The sequence below is a fragment of the Cetorhinus maximus genome, chromosome 16 (genome assembly GCF_964194155.1).
Source record: "Cetorhinus maximus chromosome 16, sCetMax3.hap1.1, whole genome shotgun sequence".
NCBI lineage: Eukaryota > Metazoa > Chordata > Chondrichthyes > Lamniformes > Cetorhinidae > Cetorhinus > Cetorhinus maximus.
Genome location: NC_135894.1, coordinates 26,854,530 through 26,878,968, shown reverse-complemented (window position 1 = coordinate 26,878,968; position 24,439 = coordinate 26,854,530). Strand labels below are relative to the sequence as shown.

Below are 24,439 nucleotides of genomic sequence, written 5' to 3'. Positions count from 1 at the left end.
TTTATTTTATTGTTTGTTTGTGTGAGTGTGTTAGGGTATTTAGAAAGAGTAATTGTTATACTTTCATATTTCATGTTAATAAGCTTTGCCTTTCTACTTGACAAGTCTGGTTTTATAATAAACTAATAATTTTGTTGCTAATTAAGAAACCTAGGCATTCAGTGGTCATTCTGAGATTAATAGGTAATGCACATAACTGGCCTTATAGCTAGGTGAAAAAATCATTTAAATACATGTTGTGACCTGTGGAATAGTGGAACTAGGTACAGACAGTGTACTCCTTCCATCTCAGTCGTAACATAAGGAAAGACTGACTCCAGGTTCTTCCTTTACTCAGTGAATGAGCAGCGAATTATAACAGAAAGTACTATATATAGATTGTAAGGCATTACAATTTACATTGTAAACACTGTGGGGTGAATTTGCTTGGTCTTTCTCTCAATTGTTACAGTAACTTCAATAGAGGTTGGACAGAAATTCCAATTTTGCACATGACCTAAAAGTTGAACTTCTGCTGAGAACAGGAGAAGCCCCGAGGAGATTCATGCTCTCTGTATATAGTGAGGTACACACATTTATTATAGTTATAGCTTTGTGTTCATTCCTAGTTATATTTTTTCATCTGCCCTCATATCAGTAATATTTATTATTTCATAGTTCAGAGAGTAGCTTTGCAGGTTAAGAAAGAGTCTGAAAATCTGAAACTGTTGCTCTCTTAGCAGAGTGACTGGTTGTGTTCCACTTGCCCCCTTATACCTGTCAAGGGGTTTTGCTGTCATTTTGCTGCTTTATACAGTTTTTCTGCAAGCACCTCCAGTTTCTCCCTGAATTCTAAATTCTCGTATAATCCTTTGGGAATGTTCGTCATTCCATAAAGTAAGCCGTAGAGGCAGCCTGCAATCGATCCGGTGGCTCCACTCTCACCTGTTGATTTAAAATAAGAGGTTAAGTGTTTCCCCTCAGCTGGTTTTGAAGTGTCGTACAGGTTGACTTGGCAGCAACCAGTTTGTGCACAGGAAGATGCCATATACAGCAGAAAATCTCTTGATGTTGGTTAAGGCTGCAATATTGGCTGATGATATAGATTATATTTGTATATTGATAATTGAATACTAGAGGACCCTGATGGGACCAAGTGTCATGGAGCCACAGGGACTCCTCTCACAATGAACGTTATGTCAAGAGAGAATACTCCAGAGAGCCTGAAATAAAAGCACCCATTACACTCCTTGAAAGTTTATTGGATGTAGCAGTCAGGGCATCAGGAGAAATCCTGAACCCACAAACAGATACTTAGTTTAATATTTCTGGAGGAATGAGTTCAGTTCTGAGCACCGTATCTCAGGAAGGATGAACTGGCCTTTGGAGGAGGCACAGCACAGATTCACCAGGGCTAAGTTGTGAGGCAAAATTGCATAAACTAAGATTACATTCCCTTGCGTATAGAAGATTAAGGAGTGATTTAATCAAAATGTTTAAAGGATTTGATAGGTTAGTTAGAGAGAAATGATTTCCTTTGGTGAGGGAGTTCAGAGTTAGGGGGCTTAACGTTAAAATTAGAGCAAGACTGTTTAGGAGGGAAATCACACAAAGGGCAGTGAAAATTTGGAACAGAAGGGGTGTGGATGCTGGGGGACGATTGGAGATTTTGAGATGAAGGTCAGTGGAGTTTTATTTGCTGGGGCCATCAAGGACTTTATAGCAATGGTGGACAAATGGAGTTGAGGTGTAGATCAGCCATGATCTAACTGAGTGACATCTTTATGGCATCCAAATAATTTGCACTAAAAGCTGATTAACTTCCTCAGTCGTACTACTAAACATAATGTGCATGAATGACACATAGAAGGAGTATTTTTTGTATTGGTAAGCCCTACCTCTTAATGATTTCCCTCTCCAGAGATTTAGTGGACCACTGCTCTTAGTGACAGGAATTTGATTAAAATATTTTTGCAGTAACCCAAGGTCACCTCCATCTTTCAATCTCAGACAGACATTGACTACTGATCTGATTCCTGGGAATCACAGTGCAAATAATCCACGGTTGTATTGGAGCTTCTTACCTCCATGAAACATGGCATGATTACAGAGTTCTGTCCAGTCACCCCCAGCGAACAGGAGTGCATCGTAGGCTATCATTGGAGCATCATGTCCTCTTCTCCCACCCACACCTTCGGAGCTCCATTCTTTGTATACCTTTGATGAATTAATTTGACTGGATATTATTCTTTTCTCTGTGGTTCTTCATTTGTATCATTTATTCTCTCAGTCCCTCCCTTACATTATATTTATACAATAACAAAAATCCTGCAGATTCTGGAAATCTAAAAGAAAGACAGAAAATACTAGAAATATTCAGCAGCCACTGTGGAGAGAGAAAACAGGGCTAATATTTCAGGCCATGACCTTTCATAAGAACTGGAAAAGTTAAAGATGTGACAGTTTTGAAGCAAGTACAGAGGCCAAGAAAGGAACGAAGAGGGAGGACATGGAGAAGGGAGGAGGCAGGAACAATCAAATGAAAAATGGGTTGATGATGCAAGGCAAAAGGGGGTGGTGATGGGACAAGTAAAGAAACAAAATATGGGTCACGAACTGAGGTTCTCAAACAGAGGTCCATAGAGTATTTCCAGGGATCTGTGAACTAAATCACCTTTGTCACAAGTTTCACCTGAAACATTGAGGTAAAATGGTTTCTAACTGGAGACTGTCTCAATACTGATAAATGTTATTAACACGAATGATAACTTCGCCCTGCATCCTCTGCCATGTCAATATCAATAAGCCTCACATCTTTGCATACTGATTGGCCAGAAAAGAACAAAGATTATTGGTTCTTTGTGTCAATAATATGACATGCTAACATCTAATTGGGAGAGAATAGGTAGAATTGTCCTTTTCAAACCAGGCTTTGGTTTTAACCAATGGAAGCAGTTTTGGAGAGCACCTATCTATAATTAATATCAATCATTATAAGAGGAGCCCTAATTCTCAGACGTTGGTGGCTTAGTACCTTATTGGCTTGGGGCTCTCAGCTTGAGGCAGGCGGCGATTGTCCAATAGAATGCAATCATCCTGCTCACCATCAGAGGCAACCTGTGACACCCTTTCTTTACATCAATCGAGCTGGGCTTACAAGCCATAAACTGCTACTTCCCATGTTAGTCCCCTCAGTAGTGAGAGTAAGGGCGAAGTGTCCCCTCCATTTGTTATTCAGGGTGAAGTGTTCTCTCCATTTGTTTTTTTGGCTGTGTAGCTTGGGCAGGAACCCCACTCGGTTGCAGAAGTTGCCAGAAGGTGCTTGCTTAAAGGGATTACCAGCTACCTATAGGGCTCCACTCCAGTACTTTTGACTCTCCTGAGATAGACCCACAAGTCAGTGGATACTATTTGACCGATAGCTGGGACTTGGTTGATGGACACCAGGATGTGTCCACATGCCGATGGGCCTGTATATCACATTTCGGAGGGTCAAGGTTTCTCTGACAGTCCCTGCCGTTCAGCTAAGGCCTAGTTGGAGTGTATCACTGTGAGGAGGTACTACAGGGGTGTTGGTGACGCAGAGGCTGCGTACTGGAAGGTGAGGCTTACGTGTTCCGTCAGAAGCAGTGTATCATGCAACTGCACTTGACACATAATATCACCCTGTGCCAAGAGACATAAAAGCCTCAACATCAACCACAAGTAGGAAACTCAAGTAGACAATCGATACGAATGGCAACACCAGCTGTGGAGTATAAATTCGCTACCATGATGACATGTGATTTCAGAAGCTCCAAAGCAGATGCCAGCCCTGGAAACAAGGCGTCAGCAGAGATCATCCCACACCACTGGCAAGAGGAAGCGTCATGTGTGCCACTGTGGCTGACTTTGCCTTTCCAGAGTCAACTTGTTCAGTAATCAAAAGAGGTGCAGCAGATAACCTCATCTGACTTCGCCAGAGTTCTGAGGCTGCAATCCCATCATCTCTCACAGATGGAAAGATGTCAGTCACTGCCAATCAGTGAATTATTATATAAACTCTCTCTGACACAACACACAAATGCACACATATATATTTTTATACATATACACATATATACTTTTACACATATATATTGAATCATTAATGTTTTTTTAAATCCCAAAAACAGTCCATCCCTTTATCTGATGGTTGGATAGCATTTATTGGATAAAGTAACTATCAATTATTTACGAATGTCATTGTCACAAATCACACCAGGATAGACAAACTCTGCAGTGAGAAGCAACCATCTTTCTAATAGCTGTAAGTAAATATGTAAATAAGTTTTCTTAAAAGCATTATTAAAATGCTCTTTGCCTGCAGTACTTTCATATTATGAGTATTATAACAATATAATTTAGATGGAGGGGAATGTGATTTGAAAAGGGATTCTCCAACCAAGAGAGTTTTCAAAAAAACTGAAGCAGTGGTTACTGTCTGTAATTGTTGAACTCAATTTTGAGTCTGGAAAGCTGTGAAGAGCCTAATTCAAAGGTGAGGTGCTTTTCCTGCAGCTTACATTGAGCTTCATTGCAACAATGTAGGAAGCCGAGGGCAGAGAGGTCAGAATGGGAGTGGAGCAAAGAATTAAGATGGCAGGTGACCGGAAGCCCTGGGCCACACTAGTACAAACCAATCACCCAATCTGCATTTAGTTTCCACAGGAAGAAGGGACCACATCATCAGCTACGCTTACCGTACGCTAAATTGGAATAAGTACAGGTAGATCAACATTTCACCTGGAAGGAATGTTTGGAGCTGTGGACGGTGGGAAGGGAGAAGGTGAAGGGGAAGGTGCAGCGCCTTCTGTGCTTGCATGGAAAGGTGCCATGGGAAGAGGATGTTGGGGGTGATTGAGGAGTGGACCAGAGTGTTGCAGAGGGAACAGTCCCCTCAGAATTCTGAAAGGGGAGGGGAAGATGTGTTTGATGGTGAGAATGGAGTTAAAACTACAATGGCTGCACTTCGAAAGACATGACCACTGGAACTGTATGAGATATATATACAATGTTGCAGTCCTGGAACAGGGCGTGCCATGAAAGACAGGATGGTGCCAGGATGGAGTCCTGGACCAAGAGAGCTGCCTGGCAACAACATTTTAATTGGCTCTTGACCAGGAGACCATGTTTTGTGTGAGGGCAGTGGAGTAGAATAGCTCCTAGCCTGCAAGGAACAAGCCTAAAACCTCTTTCTTCTGTGTATGGAAGATCAAAGCAATTCCACAATAATAGCCAGCTGGCTTTTTCTCCTCATATCTCTATAACCTGCTCTCTCTCTGAAAACCCCTGTCAAGAGGCAAAGGGGAAAATCACTGTTAGAGACATTGAAAGGCAAGTGCTCAAGCAGTGAACTAAACGCAGAAAGTGCTGGAAGACCACCTCTTGTTATCAACAAGAACTGAAAGGAATTTGGAAGACACCAATCAAAATCAACCCATCAAATCCTGGACTCCGGAATTGGTGCTATTGAACTGTTTTATCCCACCCTTAAAATCCATCTTTTTGTGCGTCATGTTCTTGTATGTATGTGCACAGGGATTTAAGAAGGGGGTAGAGTTTAAGTTATAGTGTTAGAAATTAGCAGTTCATATTTCCTTCTTTTGCTACTGGTTAACAACAGTTTGTTCAATAAATAGTTATTTACTTATTAAGTTTACAAACCTGGTGCTCGTATTCTGTTAACCTAAATTAAACAGTTGGGTTGAATTGGAGAAATCTGGTGGTTTGGTCAAACTTTTCATATTTGTTGCGGCTCGGGGAACAGTGGGGCTTGATATTACAGCACGCTATCCCCAGCGAGTTGTGTCAGACAAAAGAGCTGAACTCCCGAAGTGAGGTGAGAGTGACTGCCCTTGACATCAATGCCGCTTTTGACCGAGCGTGGCATCAAGAGGCCCTAGCAAAACTGGAGTCAATGAAAATCAGAGGGAAAACTCTCCACTGGTTGGAGTCATACCTGGCACAAAGGAAGATGGTTGTGGTTGTTGGAGGTCAGTCATCTCAATTCCAGGATATCACTGCAGGAGTTCCTCAGGGTAGGGTCCTAGGCCCAACCATCTTCAGCTACTTCATCAATTACTTTCCTTCCATCATAAGGTCAGATGTTCAGCAATGTTCAGCACCATTCACAGCTCCTCAGATACTGAAGCAGTCCATGTCTAAATGCAGCAAGACCAGGACAATATCCAGGCTTGGACTGACAAGTGGCAAGTAACATTTGCGCCACACAAGTGCCAGGCAATAACCATTACCAACAAGAGAAAATCTAACCATCGCCCCTTGATGTTCAATGGCATTACCACCACTGAATCCCCCACTATCAACATCTTGGGGATTATCATTGGCCAGAAAATGAACTGGACTAGCCATATAAATGCTGTGGCTACAATAGTGGGTCAGAGGCTAGGAATCCTGCAACGAGTAACTCACTTCCTGTCTCCCTAAAGCCTGTCCACCATCTCCAAGGCACAAATTAGGAGTGTGATGGAATACTACCCACTTGCCTGGATGAGTGCAGCTCCCACAACATTCAAGAAGCTTGACACTGTCCAAGACAAAGCAGCCCGCTTGATTGGCACCACATCTACAAACATTTACGCCCTCCACTGCTGACGCACCATAGCAGCAGTGTGTACCATCTACAAGATGCACTGCAGGAATTCACCAAGACTCCATAGACAGCACCTTCCAAACCCACAACCACTGCCATCTAGAAGGACAAGGACAGCAGATGGATGGGAACACCACCACCTGGAAGTTCCCCTCCAAGTCACTCACCATCCTGACTTGGAAATACATAGCTGTTCCTTCACTGTCGCTGGTTCAAAATCCTGGAACTCCCTCCCTAACAACTATGGCTGTACCTACACCACATGGACTGCAGCAGTTTGAGAAGGTAGCTCACCACCACCTTCTCAAGGGCAATAAATACTGGCCCAGCTAGCAAAGCCCACATTGTGTGAATGAATAAAAAAAATCCAACCCAGACAATTCCTGCCCCATCGGTCTACTCTTGATCATCAGTGAAATGATAGAAGGTTTCATCGACAGTGCTGTCAAGTAGCACTTACTCAGCAATAACCTATTCACTTGGATTCTGCCAGAGGCACTCAGCTCCTGACCTCATTACAGCCTTGGTTCAAACATGGACAAAAGAGCTGAACTCCAGAGATGAGGCGAGAGTGACTGCCCTTGATATCAAGGCAGCATTTGACCATGTGGCACCACGGAGCTCTGGCAAAACTGGAGTCAACGGGAATCAGGGGGAAAACTCTCAACTGGTTGGAGTCATACCTAGCACAAAGGAAGGTGTTTGTAGGTGTTGCAGGCCAATTATCTCAGCCCCAGGACATCAGTGCAGGAGTTTCTCAGGGTAGTATCCTAGGCACAACCATCTTTAGCTGCTTCATCAATGATCCTCCATCCAAAAAAAGATCAGAACTGGGAATGTTCACTGATGATTGCACAGTATTCAGTTCCATTCATAGCTTCTTAGATACTAAAGCAGTCTGTGCCTGCATGTAGGAATACCTGGACAACATTGGAACTTGGGCTGATAAGTAGCACATTCGCACCACACAAGTGCCAGGCAAGGAGTATCTCCAACATGAGAGAATTTAATCATCTCCCCATGACATTCAGCAGCATTACCATCGCTGAATCCTGCACCATTAACATACTGGGAGCTTCTATAGGCCAGAGACTTAACTGAACAAGCCACATAGATACTGTGCCTACAAGAGTAGGTTGGAGGCTGGGAATCCTGCCGCGAGTAACTCACCTCCTGACTCCCCAAAGCCTGTCCACCATATACAAGGCACAAGTCAGTAATACTCTCCACTTGGCTGGATGAGTGCAGCTCCAACATGGGTTAGACACCATCCAAGACAAATTAGCCCACCTGATTAGTACACCAGTAAACATTCAATCCCTCTACCACCAGTGCACAGTGGTACCAGTGCATACCATCTACAAGATGCACTGCAGCAACTCACCAAATCTCCTTCAACAGCACCTTCCAAACCTATGACTTCTACCACCTATTTCTTATGCTGTCATGTAGCACTGATGCAAATCTAACAGAACCCAAACACACCAGATCACAGATACAAAACTAACCAACTCTGATCGTACCAGAACAGATAACAAATCAATAAACCCAGAAGAGTCCCAGAACCCAGATAACTAATGGTGCAACAATCCCAAAGCACAGATACCAATGCAACCGACCTCGACCTTCCAAAGCACAGAAACTTTACCAACTATTCCAGTATCCCAGTGCTTATAGATCAACTCAGTGAACCCTGCACTATCCAGAGGATTGGTGCCAAACCTTTCCTTCTAGAATACTGATGTGAAACTAACCAAGTTTGGCCTTCCTAGTGCCACACTTGCTCGGTTCCTACATGTACAGATATGCCAACTGATTGTATAATGAGAGAAGATGCCACTGCCTTTCCCTTTACAAAGACCTTTCCACCGGTATGCTATAAGATCTCTTGCAGCAACATTCCGATACTGTGGCAATACTGACTCTATCCCTGGTCCTCCACAATGCAAGGCTAACCTACTGGAGTGGGCATCTCCAGTGGTCCTCAGCACCCGGTACACAGTCAATCAAAGTGAGCAATTGCAGGAACACTTTCATTAAGTATAATCGTGTCAAAGCAAGGCCACAGTTTGACAAGATGCCCTGCTGGTTGGTAGACCTTTTACCAGGTGGGGACCAATTCTATTTGGCCCCCTAGAGCTTCAAAATGGCAGAGTTTTAACTCAGGATTCTGTATCAAATGCACCAACCTGATCTCTTTTCTCTGCGTCGTAATTCTTTGGAAAAGTTGGTGTGTTCTGCCCTTCCCGTGCAATTCCTCTTTCTTCCAAATATGATTGCCACTTGGTTTCAAAATAAAACCAATTTTCTTGGTATTCTAAAGCAAAAGGTGCATCTCATTGAGTCCATTCTTACAATTTCAGGATGCTACTGAACCATTAAACAAAGATTACTATATTTCCTTTTGAATATTGCTAAAAAGGGAGAAAAGTTACTAAAGCTTTTCATCTTGCATTCATCAGGACAAATGCAAGAATGCCAAATTTCAAAAGATCACAACAATTTACACTACAGGAGAAGAGCATTGATTGGTTAGAAAATTGACTTTGATTGGCTGTGGTGTTGTCATAGAGAAAGTAATTATTTGAAATTTGGCATTGTGCTTGTTTTGATGAGAGCAAGATGAAAAGCTTCGGCAACATTTCTCTCTTTTCAGCAATATTTACTTATCTTGATTCCTCATCTACTGAAACCAGGGATCTATCAGAGGCTTCCCCTGTCAAGGCTGTACAACTATCCTAGGCCTTTCATACTGAGGCTTTACATCTATCCTAGTCTCTCATGCTGAGAATGAGGTTTGAGATCTATCCCAGGCCTCCCATGCTCAATGGCTGGCTATTACGAGATCAAGAAAGTACTTGCTGGCAACTGGGTCTTTTTTTACTCTTTCCATCTGGGATAACAATCTACATCTGCCCCTGTGAGAGAAACGGTGTGAGCAAACTGTCCCCTGTCACCAAATAGGCTATTAAAATGAAACACTAAAAGTCTCCATCAGCGTGAGGCAGCCCCACTTGGGTTAGTTTGACGTTACTATCATTCTCCATTTCTGGTGTAAACTGAATAACGCTCTTATAGTTCTGACCCATTTTATATTAATACTATTGACCTACAGCTAATTTAATGGATCAAATTTCACACTAGTTTGGCCGTCAATTGTCAATTTTTCATGGTCAGGTGATACTATCCTTTAGGTGAACTCCCTGGCCTTGGTCTGTGATAGGTCACTTGGTCCAGGAGGAGAATGGCTAGGCCTCAGGAACCCGCCTGCCACAGTTGGATTTTTCTCTGTTTTGCGAATTGACGGAAATTTTGAATTCCAAAGGGCCTATCGGGACACTCGTTACTGCTTCCTTACCAGCAGCACCTCAACTTTCCCATCCTCTCTATGCTTCCCTTAACATTGCCCTCCATTTAAATTCTCCTACCATCTCTCATCCTTACCATCTCATGTGGCCTCTCAATTTCCATCATCTCAATCACAGGGGCAGCCATCTCTGATCGCTTTTAACCCTCATCCTTTTTCCCTTTCCACCTTCCTCATGTATCTGCCACTGTAAGTAAAACATTGCCCCACGTAACCTACAGCTGTCTGGTCTTTGGCCCTCTAGACATCACATTTCTGCAGCTGTTGATCTCTTCAAGCACTTGCCCCACTCCACCCACAGGTGCGAGGAGCTGATGGAATATTTTGGGAGATTATCCATTTAGCTGTTTCTGTCACTTCCTTCTCTTTTCCCTAGCCCACTGAACCAAATTTCCTCTAAGTTTCCACCTTACCCTAACCCTAAACTTTCTCCAGTTTCTCTCCTACGTCTGAGTTCATCTTGTGCATGAGACCCACCTCCTGCTCCCTCAATCCTACTCCTACTAAACTGCTGACAGCCAGCTTCCCCTCCTGGCTCCACGTTAGCTGATATCATGAATGGTTCCTTCTCCTCAGGTACTGTCTCCTCCCTTTCAAAATTTGCTGTCATCATATGTCTCCCCCTCTCCCCCACCCCCCCTCACCCACAAATAACCCCACCCTTGAATCCTCTGTCTTTGAAAATTACCACCCCACCTACAATCACCCTTTCCTCCCCAAAGCCCTAGAATGTGTTGTCACCTCCCAAATCTCTGCCTATCTTTCCCAGAACTTCATATCTGAATTCCTCCAATCAGGTTGCTCCCCCAACCATAGTACTTAAACTGACCTTATCAAAGTCACAGATGGCATCCTATTGTGACTGCAGTAATGGTTAATTATCCCTCCCTGTCCTTCTTGACCTGACTGCAGCCTTCAAAACAGTTGACCACACCTACCTCCTCCAATGCCTCCCAACTCTTGTCCAGCTGGGTGGAACTTCACTTGCCTGGTTCCATTCATATCTATCCAGTTCTAGCTAAATTTCACTTGCAATGACTTCTCTCTTCCTGCTTGCACACTGTCACCTCTGGTGTCCTTCAAGGATCTATTCCTTATCCACATGTTGCCGCCTTGGCGACATATAATCATAAGAACATAAGAAATAGGAGTAGCAGTAGGCCATTCAATAAGATCATGGCTGAACTGATTGCAGCCTTTACTCCACTTCCTGCCTGTTCCCAATAACCCTTGACTCCCTTGTAGATCAAAAATCTATCTAACAGCCTTAAATAAATTGAATAACCCAGCCTTCACTGCTCTCTGGGGAAGAGAATTCCAAAGTCCAGGGACCTTTTGAGAAAAATCCTCATTTCTGCCTTAAATGGGAGACTCCTCATCTTTAATCTGTGCCCCCTAGTTTTATCCTCCCAGCAACCTCCCTGTCAAGCCCCCTCAAAATCTTAAATGTTTCAATAAGATCACCTCTCATTCTTCTAAACTCCAAGGAGTATTGGCCCAATCTGCTCAACCCTTCCTCATAATCACCCACAAACTCAGTATCAGTTGTCACATGTATGCTGATGATATCTAGCTCTACCTCAGCACCATCTCTCTCAACTCCTCTAATGTTTCTGTGTTGTCAGCCTGCTTGTCCAACATTCAGTCCCCACAAACTCCATTCCCTTTCCACTGACAAATTCCATCCTCCTCCCTGGCCATTCTCTGAGATGAAGCTGGCTGTCCACAACCTGGGCATTATATTTGACCACAGCCTTAATTTCCGACCCTATATCATCTCCGCTGTTAAGACTACCAATTCCATCTCTATAATATCGCTGAACTCTGCCCCTGCCTCAACTTATCAGCTGCCAAAACACTCACCCATGTCTTTATTACTTCTAGACTCAGCTATTCTTCTCACTGGTTTCCCATGCTGCACCCTCTGTAAACTTATACTCATCCTAAACTCTGCTGCCTGTGTCCTAAGCCACATCAACTCCCATTCACTCATCACCCCTGTGCTCATTGACATACATTGGCTCCCATTCCAGCAATGCGTCAATTTAAAAAATGTCATCCTTGTGTAAAAATCCTTCCAGGACCTCGCCACTCCCTCTTTCAGTTTGACAAACCTCCAAGAACTCCCATATGACTTGGGCATTCCCAATTTCCTTCTCTCCACCAATGGCAGTCATGCCTTCTGCTGCCAAAGTCCCAGGCTCGGGGTTTTCCTTCTTAAATCTTTCTGTTTCTTTCTCCTCCTTGAAGACCCTCTTTATAACCTGCCTCATTCACCCTGTGTTTAGTCACCTAATATCTTCTTTGACTTGATGTCAGTCTTAAATTGCCCACCTGTGCAGCACATTGGGCCGTTTTCCCATGCTAAAAGCACTATATAAATGCAAGATGTTCTAGAGACTATGGCCTGAACTGATGGGAGGTCTGTGCATCATATTCACATCCTGGGAACTCACTTCAAATCCCACATACAAGTAATAAAGGACAATCCATGGAAACACTTGATGGAATTTCTCCCACAGAATCAGATCTTAAATTTAGATGCTTTTAATACGATGTTTCTGGTAGTCTCCCACCCTGCTCCCACCATAAAGCTCTCACCTGACATATGACGAATGGTTCTCCTACAGTACGCCTCGGCCACACCAACAATCTTTAACATCTCCCTTCCCCATTCCACCATGGGCTTGCGCTGGACAGCATAGGATGCGAACAGAGCTGTGCACAGTGATCCCAGGAAACCTACCATGAATAGAGACAGACAATGGTGAAAGGGCAAAACAAAAACAGAATTACCTGGAAAAACTCAGCAGGTCTGGCAGCATCGGCGGAGAAGAAAAGAGTTGACATTTCGAGTCCTCATGACCCTTCAGCAGAACAAGACCTCCAATGCCAAGGAACTGGCGTCAAGTATTACGCAAACGACTACGCCTCTAATTCCTGGATGAAAACCTGTTTCAACATTAAACAATCCAGACTCATCAACAGTTTACTACTGCGGTGCAATCTCTACCCAACGAGATCCACCTTAAACCGAGGCAGACAACACCATAACAAATCCTGCAGGAGATGTGAGGCCCCATTCGAATCACTGGCTCACATCTCCGGCAGCTGTCCGTTTGTGAAAAATGCAAGAATCAAAAAACATTACAAAATCCTGGACCGCTTGCAGCAGTTCATCGCCAAATATGGCTGGACATCTCACCTAGAACCGAGGCTCTTCAGAAAGGACGGGTCCCTCTGGAAGCCAGATCTGGTCCTCGTCAAGGACGGAGTAGTAGCGGTGGTGGATGTGACAGTACGTTTCGAAGATAACAACAAATCGCTGGAGAAAGCTTGGGCCGAAAAAGAGCACAAATACCAACATCTTGAGAAGGAGATACTGGAACTGACAGGCGGCGAGTCAGTAAAATACTTCGGATTCGTCATGGGTGCGAGAGGGAAGTGGTTCGACAAGAATGACAGCCTCATGCGTTTCCTGAAGATCGACAAGTACAAATCCTTCGCCCAGCTTACTTCAAGACTGACGATCTCCCTGACATTGGAACTTTTACAAATCTTTGGAGACCAGTAGTCAGAGGATCGTCTCAAAGAGACCACCTGAAGAGATGTCACAAGACCCAAGATGAAGAACGGAGAGGCTCTACAAGATGGGTATTGTATGTCTCCAGGGTGGGAAGTCTAACGCCTGATCCCCGGTGGGCGGGTAAGGTGGATAATTTGTACATAAGGGTTAAATGGACTTGTATAGTCTGGCATAATGGTGGTGGTTTTTACCTTGTTTTAATTGTTTGGGTAGCTTCAGTCATGAGGACTCGAAACGTCAACTCTTTTCTTCTCCGCCGATGCTGCCAGACCTGCTGAGTTTTTCCAGGTAATTCTGTTTTTGTTTTGGATTTCCAGCATCCGCAGTACTTTTTTGTTTTTATAATGGTGAAAGGGCAGTGGAAACAGATTCAATAATACCTAACCAAATGAAAGTGAATGAATACTTGCAAAGGAGAAAAATTACTGGTTAGACCTTCACTGGAGCGATATGTCCAATTCTCAGCACCACACTTAGGGAAGACCTTGGAAAAGGTACAGAATAGATTTACCAGGGTAGTACCAGTGATGACAGACTTCAGTTACGTACAGAGACTAGAGAGGTCAAGAGGAGATTTAATAGAGCAGTTCAGAATTACCAAAGGTTTTGATAGAGTAGATAGGGAGCTGTTTCCAGGAACAGAAGGCAGATTTAAAATAATTGGCAAAAACACCAGAATTTGTTTTCCCTAGGCTTGACACAGCTTAAATCAACTGACTAGTCACTGCGGACTTGCTCAGACCTTACTGAGACTTAATTGCTATGGTGACACCCCACATCACTGTCTATTTAATTAGTGTTTCACAGTTTCAGCCTCTTTCATTCTCAGACATTCATGATTTCCCAGTCAGATGATTGATGAGCCAAGTGAAACGTCAGTTCAAATTTCTCAGTATTTAATCAGCTAGAGTAAATAATGGAGCTTCAGGTCGTATGAACACAGAAACAGTTATAGGCCATTCAGCAACCCCATAGCCTGATGCATCATTTATTTATATCATGGCTGATTTTTTTCCCCAACTCCATTCAACTACATTTTCTCCACATCCTTCGTTACTCTTACCCAACAAAAGCCATTGATCTCCATCTTGCAACTCCAATTGTGTCAACATCCACAGTCTTTTGGGGGAGAGTTTCACACACAGCTTTGCAGAAATTTGGAGAAGTGTTTCCTGATTTCACGCCTGAATGACCAATTTTGTGATTGTGTTCTCTTGCTCTAAATTCCCCCAGAGACAATAAGGTTATATAACAGTAAATTACAGAAAGAGGCCATACAGCCCATCAGGTCTACACTGGCACTTTCCAAGAGCAATCCATTTACTTCCATTCCCACACTCTTTCCCAATATCCCTGCATTATCTTTTTCTTCAAATATTTATCCAATTCCCTTTTGATCGCTATTCCTCAATCTGTTTCCAGATAGTTGCTCCATAACCACACTATCAAATTCTTTTTAACATTTTAATCGCTTATTAGTTCACCTTTCAATCAACAGCAATAATTTGTACTTATATAGCACTTTTACTATGGTAAAATGTGCCTAGACCCTTCACAAAAGCGATTATCAAAGTTGACACCGAGCCATAAAGGATATATTAGGGCAGATGTCCAAAAGCTTTGTCAAAGACAGAAATTCTAAGGTGTGTCTTAAACGTAACAACATAAGAGATAGGAGAAGTAGGCCATTCAGCCCTTGAGCCTACTCCACCATTCAATAAGATCATGGCTGATCTGATTATGGTCTTAACTCCCCTTTCCTGCCTGTCCCCCATTACCCCTGACTCTCCTGTAGATCAAAAATTTGTCTGACTCAGCCTTGAATATATTCATTGACCCATTCTCCATTGCTTTCTGGGGAAGAGAATTTCAAAGATTACCGACCCTCTGAGAGAAAAAAGTCCTCATCTCAGACTTAAATGAGTGTCTCTTTATTTTGAAACATTGCCCCGTAATTCTAGATTCCCTCACAAAGGGAAACATCCTCTCAGCATCTAGCCTGTCGAGCCCCCTCAGAATCATATGTGTTTCAATAAGATCATCTCTCATTCTTCTAAACTCCAAAGAGTATAGACCCAACTTGTTCAACCTTTCCTCATAAGACAACCCCTTCATCCCAGAAATCAACCTAGTGAACCTTCTCTTGACTGCATCCAATGCAAGTATATTCCTCTTTAAGTAAGGAGACCTAAACTGTGCTCTAGGTGTGGTCTCACCGATGCCCTGTACAGTTGTAACAAGATTTCCCTTCACTGTCACTGGGTCAAAATCCTGGAACTCCCTCCCTAACAGCACTGTGGGTGTGCCTACACCACATGGACTGCAGCAATTCAAGAAGGCAGCTCACCACCACCTTCTCAAGGGCAATTAGGGATGGGCAATAAATGCTGGCCTAGCCAGCGATGCCCACATCCCATGAATGAATTTTTAAAAATTATACTCCATCCACCTTGCAATAAAGGCTAATATATCCATTTGCCTTCCTAATTATTTGCTGTACTTGCATGCTAACGTTTTTGTGATTCATGTACAAGAACATCCAGATCCCTCTGTACCACAGCATTGTGCAGTCTCTCTCAATTTAAATAATATTCTATTTTTCTATTCTTCCAACCAAAGTAGATAACCTCACATTTTCCTACATTGTACTCCATCTGCCAAATTTTTTGCCCACCTATTAAACCTATCTATATTCCTTTGTGTCCTCCTCACAAATTGCTTTCCTACCTAGCTTTGTATTGTCAGCAAAGTTGGCTACAATATACTTGGACTCTTCATCAAAGTCATTTCTACAGATTGTATTATAAGCTTGTTATTTACAATCAGGCAGAGTCAACATGGTTTTGTGTTTGACTAATTTATTTGAGTTCTTTGAGGGAGTAACAAGCAGGGTGAATAAAGGGGAGCCGGTAGATGTCATGTATTTAGGGGGAAGATGGTGGCATTGTCATCACTGGACTGGTAATTCAGAGACCCAGGGAAATGCTCTGGGGACTGGGGTGAGAGTCCCACCACAGCAGATGGTGGAATTTGAATTCATTAAATATCTAGAATTAAAAGTCTAATGGTGACTATGAAGCAATTGTCATAAAAACTCATCTAGTTCACTAATGTCCTTTAGGGAAGGAAATCTGCTGGTCTGGCCTTTATGTGACTCCAGACCCATAGCAATGTGGATGACTCATAAAAGTACCCTCTGAACAAGGGTAATTAGGGATGGGCAATAAATGCTGGCCTAGTCAGTGATGCCCACAACACGCGAATGAATAAAATAAAAAGTTTGAGGTCCCAACACTGATCCCTGCAGCACTCCACTAATTTCAGCTTGCCAACCCAGAAAATGACCTATTTATCCAGACTCTGGTACCTATTCATTAACTAATCCTCTATCCATGCTAGTGTATCATCCCCAACACCACGAGTTCTTACCTTGTCTTGTTGCCTTTTATGTGGAAGCTTATCAAATGCCTTTTGGAAATTCAAATACATGCATCCGCTTTATTCGCCCTGCTTGTTACTCCCACAAAGAACTCGAATAATTTAGTCAAACAATTGCCCTTTCACAAAACCTGCCATCTCTAGCCTCTGAAAGCTGTTTGGAAGCCACCCCACAACTTTATAGCCTTTATCCCCTATCCAATGAAGAGTTGAATTAAGGGCACTAGTGGTGTATTTTAGTTTAGTTGGTGCATGTACATTATTTTTCAGAAGCAACAAGAAATATACTGAATGATACCAGGCTCAAAGCATTAAATCATGACGGCAAGTTTGTATAAACCTGCCTTGTAATCCCCTGACTTCACTTGCCTTATTCCACTTTTATCTATTCAGCCATAGCCAGAGAATCACTTCTCTTCCTGCTCCTAAACCATTACCTCTGGTGCTCCCCAAGGATCTATCCTTGACACCCCCCTCCTATTTCTCATCTACATGCTGCTCCTCAATGACATAATTTGAAGGCACAGTGTTAGTTTCCACACGTAACTAAAGACAGCCAGTTCTACCTCACCACCACCTTTCTCAGTTCCTCCCTGCTTCTAAATTGTCACTGTAATCCAACCCTTTGAGCTATTTGCACTCCTCCAATTCTGGCATTCTTCCAGCTCTACATTACCATTAAACTTGACTATTCCAATGTCCCCCTCTCCAGTCTTCCATCCAACATAAACTTAAGGTTATGCAAAAATCTACTGTATTACCCTAACTTGCACCAAATCCTCTCTACCCATCATCCCTGTGTTCAGTAAATTACATTGGCTTCCAGTCCAGCAATGCCTCGATTTCAAAATCCTCATCCTTGCTTTCAAGTCCCTCCTGACCTCACTCCTCTGTTTCTTTGTAACTTCCTCCAGTCCTGCAAGCCTTTGAGATCTCTACACACCTTCAAATCTGCATTTTATGCATACCAGATTTTAATCTCTCTACTATTTGTGTCTATGCTTCCAACTACTTTTGCCCTAAGCTCTGGAATTCCACTCACTCCATCCAAGCCTTTCCACCTCTTTAAAGTGCTTCTCAAAACCTAACTCTTTGACCAAGATTTTGGCTGTCTGTCTTGATATCTCTATATGTAGCTCAGTGTTAAGTTTTGATTGAAAACACTCCTGGTAATCACTTTGGGTTAAGACACTATCACATGTGAGCTGTTGTGATTACATGAAGTTGATTACCTGAAGGATGATTAACTGTTTCACTAATGTCTTTCAGAGGAAGATATCTGCCATCCTTACCTGGTCCAGTCCAGATGTGACTCCAGATCTACAACAATGTTGTTGACTCTTAACAGCCCTTTAGCAAGCCACTCAGTCATATCAAACCATGACAGAAAATAAACACTGTGGATGTAACAACATCACATGGACTGCAGCAGATCATGAAGGCAAACTCACCACCACCTTCTCAAGGGAAATTAGGCAAGGGCAATAAATGTTGGCCTAACCAACAATGCTTACATCCCAAGAATGAATTAAAAAATGAGGCTGGTTAATTAGCAATCCTATACTAACTGGTTCTTTAGCAATCCCATACCAATGGATTCTCTGCTGAAGAGTGATCATAATATAGAATTTCATACTGAGTTTGAGAGTGATGTGATTAATCTGAAATTAGGGCCTTAAATTAGAAAAATGTCAATGATGGAGGTATGAGGGCTGAGTTGACTCAGGTGAATTGGGAAATTAGATTAAAAGATACAATGATTAGATAAGCGATTGCAAACAATTAAATAAATAATTCTCAATGAATATACATTCCATTCAGGAGTAAAAACTCCACCAGAAAAGTGTCACAACCATGGTTAGCTAGAGAAGCTAAGGATAGTAGGAAATTAAATAAATAGGTTTACAATTTTTCCAAAAAATGATATTAAGCCTGAGGATTTTAAAAATCAGCAAAGGGCGACCAAAAAAGTGATAAGGGAGAAAGTAGAAATATGAGATAAACTAGCAAGAAATATAAAAATTGATTGTATAAACTTTGACGAGTATGTAAAACCAAGAGACTAACAAAGGTGAAATGAGTCCTTTAGAAGCAGAGAAAGCAGAGACCAAAGAAAATGGCACAGACATTAAACAAATATTTTGTATTTGTCTTCAGAATAGAAGATAAAAGAAGAACCGAGTGTTTAATGAAAATGAGGAACTTAAAGTAGTTAATATTTGTTAAGAAACAGTACTGAAGAAATTAATGGGACTAAAAGGTGACAAATCCCTTGGACTTGATGGCTTGCATCCTAGGCTTTTAAAAGGGGTGGCTGCAGAGATAGTGGATGGTTTTGATCTTCCTGAATTTCCTGAGTTCCAGAATTGTGGATTGGAAGATAGAAAATGTAACCCTGCTGTTCAGAGAAGGAGGGAGAGAGAAAATAGGGAACTGTAGGCCAGTTAGCCTGACATCAGTTGTCAGGAAAATGTTGGAATCTACTATTAAGGAGGTGGTAACTGGGCACTTGGAAAATCACAATCAGACAGGGTCAACACAGTTTTATGAAAGAAAAATCATATTTGACAAATCTATTGGAGTTCTTCAAGGATGCACCTGGCAGGGTAGATGAGGGGAACCTAGTGGACATAGTATATTTGGATTTTTAGAAAGTCTTTCATAAGATGCCACACAAGAGATTGTTATACAAGATTAGGGCTCATGGGTTTGGAGTAATTTATTACATGGATTGAGAACTGGTTAGAGGACAGAAAATAGAAAGTGGAAATAAATAGCTCATATTTGGAATGGGTGTGCCTACTGAAGTGCTACAAAAATCAGTGCTGAGGTCTCAGCTATTTTCAATCTATATTAATAACTAAGATGAAAGGACTGAGAGAAATGTATCCAGGTTTGCCTACAATGCAAAGCTAGGTGGGAATGTAAGAAGTGAGGAGTATACAAAAAGCCTGCAAAGGGTAATAGATTGCTTAAGTGATTGGGCATTAAGCTGACAGGTGGAATATAATGTGGGGAAGTGTGAAATTATCCAGTGATAGGAAGAATGGAAAAGCAGAATACTTCTTAAAAGGTGGGAAACAGGTAAATGTTAAAATTCAGAGTGATTTGTTTGTTCTTGTACATGAATCACAGAAAATCAACATACAAGCAATTCGGAAGGCAAATGGTATGTTGGCCTTTATTGCAAGGGGGTTGGAGGTTAAGAAAGTAAGGCTACAATTGTATAGGGCTTTGGTGAGACCACACCTGGAATGCTGTGTACAATTTTGGTCTCTTTAAGGAAGGATGTACTTGCCTTAGAAGGAGTGCAATAGAGATTCAGTTAGATTGGTTCCTGGGATTAAAGGACCATCATATGAGGCGATATTGAGCAAGCTGAACTTACTCTCTGGATTTTAGAAGAATGAGGGATGATCTCATTTAAAAATGTAAAATTCTTAGAGGGCTTGATAGGGTTGATGCTGAGAGGCTGTTTCCCCAGGCTGGAGAGTCCAGAACTAGAATCCATACTCTCAGGATAAGGAGCCAGCTATTTCAGACTGAGATGAGGAAAAGTATTCAATGAAAAGGGAGACATTCAAGTTTACAAAAACTACCAAGGAATTAAACTCCTACCATATACCTTCAAGATATGGGACAGAGTCATGGACCAGAGACTGAGAAAATCAGTGTAAATCCTTGAAGGTCAGTTCGGATTCATGACCGGGAGAAGCTGCACCGATGCCATTTTTGTTTTGAGACAAGTGTTAGAGAAATATCAGGAAGTCCAATGCAACATGAAAATTGTATTCACCGATCTGGAGGAAGCTTATGGCCGAGTGTCTAGGGAGGAAAATGTACTAGACTTTGTGCAGTTCCTGAGAACTACGTACAACTATTACAGGGCATGTACAAGGAGTGATTTAGGTGTTCTTGTACCTCCTCCAGAGGTCCCCACCATCACAGATGCATGTCTTCAGCCAATTCGATTCACTGCATGTGATATCAAGAAATGGCTGAAGGCACTGGATACTGCAAAGGCTATGGGCCCTGACAATATTCTGACAATACTACTGAAGACATTTGCTCCAGAACTTGCCACGCCCCTAGCCAAGCTGTTCCAGTACAGCTACAACACTGGCATCTCCCTGGCTATGTGAAAACTTGGTATGTCCTGTACACAAAAAAACAGGACAAATCCAACCCGGCCAATTACTGCCCCATCAGTCTACTCTCCATCATCAGTAAAGTAATGGAAGGGGTCATCGACAGTGCTATCAAGTGGCACTTGCTTAGCAATAACCTGCTTACTGCTGCCCAGTTTTGGTCCCGTCAGGGCCACTCAGCTCCTGACCTCATTACAGCCTTGGTTTAAATATGGACAAAAGAGCTGAACTCCCGAGATGAGGTGAGAGTGGCTGCCCTTGATATAAAGGCCACATTTGACTGAGTGTGGCATCAAGGAGCCCTAGCAAAACTGGAGTCAAAGGGAATCAGGGGGAAAACTCTCTGCTGGTTGGAGTCATATCTAGCACAAAGGAAGATGGTTGTGGTTGTTGGAGGTCAGTAATCACAGCTCCAGGACATCACTGCAGTGCTTCAGGGTAGTGTCTAGGCCCAGCTGTTTCACCAATGACCTTCCTTCCATCATAAGGCCAGAAATGGGGATGTTCGCCCCTCGATGTTCAATGGCATTACCATCACTGAATACCCCATTATCAACATCTTGCGGGTTACCATTGACCAGAAAATGAACTGGACTAGCCATATAAATATAAAAACAAAAAGCTAAAAGCTACTGCGGATGCTGGAAATCCAAAACAAAAACAGAATTACCTGGAAAAACTCAGCAGGTCTGGCAGCATCGGCGGAGAAGAAATCAGTTAACGTTTTGAGCCTTCATGGCCCTTCGGCAGAACAGTTCTGCCGAAGGGCCATGAAGGCTCGAAACGTTAACTGATTTCTTCTCCGCCGATGCTGCCAGACCTGCTGAGTTTTTCCAGGTAATTCTGTTTTTGTTTAGCCATATAAATACTTTGGCTACAAGAGCAGGTCAGAGGCTAGGAATCGTGCAACAAGTAACTCACCTCCTGACACCCCAAAGCCTGTCCACCATCAACAAGGCACAAGTCAGGAGTGTGATGGAATACTCTCCACGTGCCTGGATGAGTGCAGCTCCCACAACACTGAAGAAGCTGGACACCGTCCAGGACAAAGCAGTCTGCTTGATTGGCACCACATCCACAAACATTCACTCCCTCCATTACCGACGCACAGTAGCAGCAATGTGTACCATCTACAAGATGCACTGCAGGAATTCACCAAGGCTCCTTAGACAGTACCTTCCAAACCCATGACCACTACCACCTAGAAGGACAAGGGCAGCAGATAGATGGGAATACCACCACCTGGAGGTTCCCCTCCAAGTCATTCACCATTCTGACTTGAAAATATATTGCCGTTCCTTCACTGTCGCTGGGTCAAAATCCTGGAACTCCCTTCCTAACAGCACTGTGGGTGTACCTATACCTCTGGGACTGCAGCAGTTCAAGACCGCTCACCACCACCTAATCAAGGGCAACTAGGGATGGGCAATAATTGCTGGCCCAGCCAGCAAAGCCCACGTCCTATGAATGAATTTTTAAAAAGTACCAGACAAGAGTAAGATGCAGTGTGGGGGACAGCGAAAGTTTCGAAGCTAAAGTTGGAATACACCAAGAATCAACACTGAGCCCCTTCTTCTTCCTGATTGTCATGGGTGTTCTAATTGAGCAAGTGAGATGGGAAGCGTCATGGTCAATGATGTTTGCAGATGACATTGAGCTATATTTGGGCGGGGGGTGTGGGTGGGAGGTGGTCATAAGAACATGACCAAGTATCTGGAGAACTGGAGAAAAGCAGTGGAAGACAGGGGTATGAAGATCAATAGACCAAAGACCGAATTTATGGACGGTCAGTTTGAGTCTAGGGAAGAGGATCAGAGTGAAGATGTAAAGATTATGGGTGAAGACTTGGAAAAAATGAATAGTTTCAAGTACCTGGGGTCAGTGATGGGAGAAGATGGAAGTATGGAAATGGTGATTAAACAATGGATTCTAAGCTCCAGTTGGAGTCATTGAATGAAATGCAGTGGAGTGTTATGTGATAGAAAAGTATCACTGAATCTGAAAGGAAGAATCGTGAGACCTTGTTATATAGCGCAGAAACTTGGACAACATCAAGAAGAGGGGACAACTGGATACTAATGAGATGTGGATGCTGAGATGGATGCATGGAGTGATAAGAAAGGACAAAATCAGGAACCACCACATCAGGGGATCAGTGAAGATTGTGGGGGCATCGAATAAAGTAGCTGAGAAATGGTATGGTCATCTGTTGCAGGAAAGAGAGGAAATGTGGTGAGGCAAGTGATGGAGATGGGACTGCCTGGAAAAATGAAAAGATTTTTTCATTTCTAAGACCAGATGGAAAGATGTGGTGGCAAGAGGGACGGGTGACTCACAGTGGGAGATAGAGAAGTCTGGTCAACCAGCATTGTGGCGACTCTAAGTAAAATTGGAGAAGCCAAAAGAAGAATGAGGAGAAATTTCTTCCCTCGATTTTTACTTAGAATCTTTAAACTTCTGTACGCCAGAGGGCTGTGGACACTCAATCATTGAGTATATGCAAGATAGAGATTGATAGATTTTTTTGGGACTATGTCATAAATGATCAGCTGTCCTTTTTTACTAACAGGCAGCTTGATGTTCATTCTTGATCATGCACAACTTAGAATTATCGGAAAGCAAAGCATGATTTTCTTTAAAAGATTAAAAAAATAAAATTCAGGATTAAGATCATCAGGTTTTAAGTTACAGCCCAAAAGGAACATGAGAGAAGCAGATTTGTTGCTGACATACAGCAGGTTGTGGATGGAAAAGGTAAATGTAGTGTGATTATAGCCAAGCCCTGCATATTCAATGCACAATCTTCAAGCTTGCTCATGTTTGTGTGCCAAAAGCAGGAGACAAACCGAATAATGTTTTCACTCGAGTCTCAAGAGCTCTACATCAAAAATCCAAGTATAGGGTATAGAGGGTTGGGGGAAAGTTCATGTAGAAGATCAGTCCTTATCTTATTGAATGGTAGAACAGGCTTGAAGGGTCAAGTAGCCTACTTCTGCTCCTATTTCTTATGTTATTATGGACAGAATTTTCTGCCTGTCGGGCGGGCGGAGCAGGAATGGCTGTGGGCGGGCACGGACCTGATCAGCACATTTCCGATTCCCGTGAATAGCGGGAGCGTGCAGGCTGCGGCAGGCATGCACAGACCCCCGGAAGTCTGTTTAAAGGAAGGCCTGGCAACCTCCTATAGGCTGCTCACATTGGCCACGTTGCGGTCACACTGCAGGGGGTCTACTGAGCAGGGCACGCTGGATGGAAGGGCAGAGGAATAGGGCAGGCTGCAGGGTCTG

At 42.9% G+C, this 24,439-nt stretch overlaps 1 protein-coding gene across 2 annotated transcripts in view; it reads right to left on the bottom strand.

The window, feature by feature from the left end:
- Nucleotides 1–558: 558 nt before the first annotated feature.
- adprhl1 (ADP-ribosylhydrolase like 1) overlaps nucleotides 559–24,439 on the bottom strand; it is a 47,767-nt gene continuing 23,886 nt past the window's right edge. For both annotated transcript variants that reach the window (XM_078559551.1, XM_078559550.1), the window contains exons 4-7: nucleotides 12,582–12,722; nucleotides 8,803–8,930; nucleotides 2,064–2,196; nucleotides 559–924 (exon numbers count right to left, since the gene is read on the bottom strand). In XM_078559551.1, coding sequence (XP_078415677.1) covers nucleotides 776–924; nucleotides 2,064–2,196; nucleotides 8,803–8,930; nucleotides 12,582–12,722 — 551 coding nt within the window. In that variant the 3' untranslated portion in view covers nucleotides 559–775. The remainder of the gene's footprint in view (nucleotides 925–2,063; nucleotides 2,197–8,802; nucleotides 8,931–12,581; nucleotides 12,723–24,439) is intronic.